Genomic DNA, 6,111 nt, shown 5'->3' with positions numbered 1-6,111 from the left:
ACCCTTTGTGTGTCTCTCTGGCAAGATATTCTACTCCTGAATCAGCTGGGTGGGTCTTGCCTCTAGCCTCTTTGCAGGGAGTTCTGCTGAAGGGTTCCATGCTGGGCCTGCAGCCTGGGTTGAATGAGGATCCAGCAGGCCCCAGGTGGTCTCACTCACTCGCCGGGCCTGTGCTCTGAGTCTGTCCAGGATCTCGCCAGGCCCTGGGTCATCTCACTCACTCGCTGGGCCTGCGCTCTGTGTCTATTCAGGATCCCTCAGCCCTCGGTCTCTCACTCACTCGGAAAGGTTTATTTAGCTCATGGTTTGTGGAGATTTCAGTCTGTAATCAGCTAGCTCCAAGACAGACTGGCATAGGGGCAAAAGTTCAAGGCAGCAGAAGACTGAAAAAGCAACAAGAACAAAGGGAAGATCAAGCCTCTTTTCCTCCCTTATACTGTAGGCAGGGTACCCATCCTAGGATGGGTGTAGCACTCACCCAGTATCTGTGCCATCCTCTTGCACAGGATGAGAATATTTACAAAGAAAGGACCCTGGCCCCCCTGCTGAGTCAATTAATTAAACTTCTAAACTTCTCAAGTTAACACAATATATCAACCATTACAATAAGCATGCAGCACTACATCTGGCTTAGAAAAGAAATTTTCTAATGACTGCAAAGATCAAACAAGGTACCTAGGCCTTTACTTTTCAACATAACCTAGTATCTTACACCTAGAGAAAATTGCTGCCTATACGTTGGTGCTCTCCCTCCAGATAGCTCTATGAATAGAAAGATTTGTTCTAATAGTGTTTGGACAGGATATCATGTCTGCATCTTGTACTATGAATAACCACTATGAAGACAACAATATGCAATGTATTCATCATTGAAACTGTCTAATTGGTTTTGAAACTGTCTCATTTCTATCTGTTTCTCAATAAAGTTATTAAAAAATAAGAGAAAAAACAAAGTGGTAGTCATCAACTGGAGCTGGAGTCTGGAAGTCATTACTTCAATAGTAGGAAGGGGTAGTAGTGTGTGGAATTCAATTCCTCCTAGAACATTTACCTTCTTCCATGGGTTCTTCTAAAGCAAATGTTATTGATACATTATTTTTGGTCCTTGATCTTATACTCCTTTTCTGTACAGAAATAAGAGGGCAACATGGGGCAGGATCAGGTGGCATTCAAGAGTTCAAGGATTTGTACCTGGAAAATAGGACTTAAGGAACATTTACCTATGGGGTAACTTTAGGGGCCTATCTTCCATTGAGTGTTGTACTAAATGTCATCTTTTTCCAAAGTGCTATCTTGTCCCCTGGACATTCCCAGCCTGCTAGAGAAGCTGAGGAAGTTTGAAAGGACAAAGCAGTAATAGGGAAAAACACATTTTAAGCTGCCTTATCTAATAAAGCTATTACTCCATTCCTGCAAGTGCCACTGGGCAATGAAGGTGACAATGGATTAAGAAACCAATTCTTTTGCTGCTTAAAATCTTGATCAACTCTTTTTTTTATTTTCAGTTCCTATTTCTGTCCTATCATTTCTTATTAGTGGGAGAATTAGAGAAGTGGAGAGTGAGAGTATGGAGTAGCTGTATGACATTCATCCCCAGAATAATACCAACAGGCTTCTTTAGGGGCTCATGTTCCTTTTCTCCTCCACAATAGCAAGTCATAGAACAGGAGCCCTACTTTGGAGAAATGTTAACACTGACAGGTTTGTTTTACTTTTTTTTTTTTTTTTTTTTTTTTGTATTTTAGGGAAGGGTCTACAAGGTGTTCAGGGACTTACTACTAGATCAGATTCATAGTGATCCACCTGATTACAGCCTCCCAAGAGCTGGTATTACAGGCACACGCCACCATACCCAGTCTCAATTGCTGTCTCAGCACAAGGTTTGTTTTACTTAAGGCAACTCATCCAAATGATGTCACTCCAGTTGTGAGAGGATTAGGGGTGTATCTAACAATGTTGGAGTGTTGGTGGGCACTGCTCTAGCCACACACTGTTCATTTGATTTTGAAAGGCTTGCTCAGTGTTACTTAGAATACAAGGGTCTTTCAGAACTGCCTGTTCAGTTTGAAGATATACTCCTGCTTCCATCTTTGTCATTAAGTATAATGGAGCTGACTATGTACCTGACTGATAAGCATCCTTCTCTGAAGACTCTGATACTCTTGGAGGTTGGTAAGCTCAAAGTGGGGGGACACTGTTAACACAATTACTCATATTTATTCCCAATGACAGCTAATAGCCAGTGTATTCCATTAATTATGGAATGATGCTTCCTCTTTTGGAGGTCTTTCATGGTTGAATGTGGGTCGTGACAAAAAAAATAGAGAGGGCGGGTGATGTAGCTCAGTGGGCTAAGCATGTGCTTTGCCAAGCACAAGCACCAGGGTTCAATCCCCAGTCCTGCATGCCATACCAGTCCCATGCATTGGGCACACTGAGCTGGTGAAAGAGTCAGGACATGGTGGTGCACATGGTAATCCCAGCACTGGGGAGATGGAAAAAAAGGAGGATCACTATGAGTCTGAGCTGCATAGTGAGACTCTGTACCAAATACATAAAATGAAAAAAAAAGTTATGTGAAATAAAAATGGAGAAAAGGCCTCAGACATGCAGCCTGGGCCTCTAGGGCCCAAGGGCTCACTCATTCTCATCTACATAGCACTTAAATAAGTTATGCTGTATAAGGAGAAGATACAGATTCCATAGGAAGCACTCAGCTCTCACATCTGAGGCAGTTTATTTCATTTATGAAAGACGCTAAATTCAAAGTTGTTGGAGTATCTTTGTTGTGTGACTTTGAGTCAGTCACTTAAGAGTTTCTACTTCTTAGGTTTCTTACAATAAAATGAGGATATTAAAACTACGAATCTCACAGGGCTGTTCTGAGGTCTCAGTATATATTACTACCACCACAGTAGAAAGCACTGTAGATATTGCTTGGCAGAAAGGGACTTTGCTGCAAACCCATCATGTGGGGCTGGTGATGGAATGAGCCAGGGCTACATCAGCTGTGCTCTAGAGAAGTGGTGGTGAATTTGTTGCATGCATACCACAATGGGCTGTTTGTATCATTGAAAGTGTTAAAAGATTCCCCTTCACTGCCCTACAGAGAGAGGAAAGGAAAGGGTTGAACATACCATGTGGACATTCTCACACACACACAAAAGAAATAAATATTTGATAATATCACAAGATAAGAAGACATTCTTCTTGTCTTATTTCTTTGCCATGCTGAAACAGTCCATAGAAGGGAGAGGAAAGAAGAGAGAAAGAGTGAAACTGAAATAGAGGCTAAGGGCAACAGAAATGATTCTGGTACAGCTGCTATCCATCCGAGAATTAGGTTTAAAGTCATGCCAAATGAGGGGAGCTAGAGTCTTTAACCCAACTCTTAATGAAGAAAGAATAATAGAAATTATTTGACTCCATGATAATCTGTCAAGTTCATTTCTCATTTTCCCTGCTTCATGCCATCAAATTTTAATTGGAGTCACTAGCTGGGATCTGAATAGATTTGGGGTCGTTACACTTTTCCCCAAACTCTGCTTTTGCTCTTGTTGGGATTGCTAATAAGGAATAAAAAAGGGGTTGAGGGGGGGTGAGGATTGACAGATCACTTGAATTATAGCCCTGAAATACGTGCCAGTAACATAACTCTTGAGCAATCTGCTAAGGGAGGGGGCATTGTTATTGATTATACAAAATAGGGGTTGTTCTCTGCCCCTGTGAAGTATCACAATCAGAGAAAGACCAGACAACATAAGAGGAAAATTCAGGAAAATACTCTTCACACAGAATTCAGGGTTGAGTGCAGGCAATTCAGATATCACTTTCCATCTTCCTTTGATATTTAGCTTCAGAATTCCTTTTGTGCAATTAGGTAGCATGTCCCACATGATGGTGTGTGTTATAAAGCAGCTCTTAAACAGTCCCCAGAAGACTGGACCACTCCATCTCTCTGAGTTAAAGAGAAGAGGAGGTGTATCTGGCTGTGACAAAGGACAACCCATCATCTCTATATTTCTGTTAGGGTATAAACTTGAAAGTGGAAATAGGACTCAAAAATAGAATCTTACTGTAAATGCACCTTACAGATGGGTTTCCCTGCAGCTTCTTTTTAAAATCAATCAGGCATGTTGCCAGGCATAGTGGCACATGTCAGTAATCTTAACACTTGAAAGGTTGAGACAGGAGGATCATCATGAGTTTGAGGCCAGTCTGGGCTACACAATGGATTTAAGGCCACCCTCAACTATGCTGCGAGACTCTGTCCAGAAAAAAAGAGGGCCTGTGTCTGAGCACAGTAGCTTAGCCATTTTTCTGAGCCCTGTGGGTCTCTCTAGTCAGGTTATAGAGGGACACATGATACTCGTCTAGCAGCAGTACAATCTGTTCTGATTTCCCACCATTCTGTATCTTGCTGGAAAGTACTACACCTAAGGGCAGAGGAGTGAGGCTGCCATAGATCAGGAAAATCTAGTTAGATCAAACAGTTCATAGAACCTTGAATGTAGCCTGCTCTCAGAAATCCTACCTAGGTATACTGCCACCCTGATCATACTCATTAGTACATCTTTCTAAGCCATTACTACATCTTGTGGACCCTCTTGGCTCAGTAACCTGAAGCAAGCACACCCTGCTCCTAGGATAGAAAACAATCTTCTAACTGGTCAGACTATCTCCTAGTACTCTTACTTAGCTGGTGGTCACAATGTCCCTGGTTTTCCCCCAGCCTCTCTCTCTCCCTTGCTCCGCCTGTCTCCCTTGCTCTGCCTGGCTCCAATCTATATACATGCTGTTATCTCTCTTACTGAGCTTTCACAACATATCAGTCTTTTGGCTTAGATTAGTGTTGGCAAAGCTATTGCACATGTGCCATAACCAGCTGTTTGGTATCAATGAAAGTTCTGAAAGGTTTGCTATCACTGTCTTAGAACATTCTTCCACTTTTCTGTGCTTCCTTCATGACTATTTTTTTAAATGTCAGATCTTTTCATTCTAGAAAGCTGTTCCTCAAGGCATCATCCCCAGTCTAGATAAGGTGTTTCTCTTCTGGAACTTACCATTTCCATAAACACACAGTATCTATCACGACATTCTAAACTTGATGATTTACTTACCTGAGTTATGAATTGTAAAAGAAAAGGGGCTCATTTAATTTTATTCACCATCTTATTCATGATGCTGAGCACACTGGTTGGCACATAGGTATTCAATAAACAGTTATTGGATGAATTTTATAAATGAATGAATGAATAATGTCTTTATTTTCCACCCTTTCTTCAAGGCCCATCTCAAGGATCACTTTCTTTAGGAAGCTATCTCTGATCTTTTCTCCCTCTCTGTATTTCTTTGTCTCTCCTTGTCTGTGTCTGTCTTTCTCTGTCTCTGTCTATCCATCTATCTATCTATCTATCTATCTATCTATCTATCTATCTCTGTTTCCCTCTTTCTTACAACTCTTTCCCTCCCCTCCATTGTCCTCTGTCCCCTCCCCTCCTCTCCTCTCCTCTCTTCTCCTCTTCATTTCTCTATCCCTGATAGAATGAGTATTTCATAAATCATGGTCTGGAGATCATCTGGTTAAAAATTAACTGCTACCCTGTGCTGAATAACTCAGAACTTATATTCTGGTAACCCAAATATTTATATGTAACCAATTTCTATAGTTACCAAAATCCCCAGGTAATTCTGCATTTTTTTAATTTTATTTTGGTGGAACTGGAAATTGAACTCAGACCCTTGTGCTTGCCAGGCAAGTGCTTATTCTACTGAGCCATCTCCCCAACCCCCTTTGCATTTTAAAGCTTGATAATTACTGTTCTAAAATGCCATGAAACACTCACCTGGTTGTGCTTCAGCATCATCTGGAGAACATGCTAACATGCAGATTCCATGGGCCCTTCCCAGACCAAGATATCTGAGTCTCTGCTAACTGGTCAGGAGACTTGAAGGCTCCCTAGATGAGACTGATCATCATCTCTTACTTTCATTCTTCTCCACAATCACTAGTGGAAGTTTCAAAACCAGTGGTGCTATGCCTCATTCTCTGGAGGTTTGATTTCATAGATCTGGAGTGGGGAATAAGCATCATGTTATTTTTGAAAACTT

The 6,111-nt window shown here is 41.4% G+C and overlaps 1 protein-coding gene across 1 annotated transcript; it reads right to left on the bottom strand.

The window, feature by feature from the left end:
• Window positions 1-1,028: 1,028 nt before the first annotated feature.
• Arl13a (ADP ribosylation factor like GTPase 13A) lies at window positions 1,029-5,886 on the bottom strand. The gene is given in 6 exon segments (XM_012517377.1): window positions 1,029-1,119; window positions 2,205-2,311; window positions 3,138-3,231; window positions 4,254-4,339; window positions 4,342-4,436; window positions 5,847-5,886. Coding segments are annotated over 6 exon segments (513 nt in total).
• Window positions 5,887-6,111: the final 225 nt, after the last annotated feature.

The sequence above is a fragment of the Octodon degus genome, unplaced genomic scaffold (assembly GCF_000260255.1).
Source record: "Octodon degus isolate 3935 unplaced genomic scaffold, OctDeg1.0 scaffold00171, whole genome shotgun sequence".
NCBI classification, from domain to species: Eukaryota; Metazoa; Chordata; class Mammalia; order Rodentia; family Octodontidae; genus Octodon; species Octodon degus.
The sequence above is the reverse complement of the archived record's forward strand: the minus strand, read 5'-3'. Positions and strand labels throughout refer to the sequence as shown.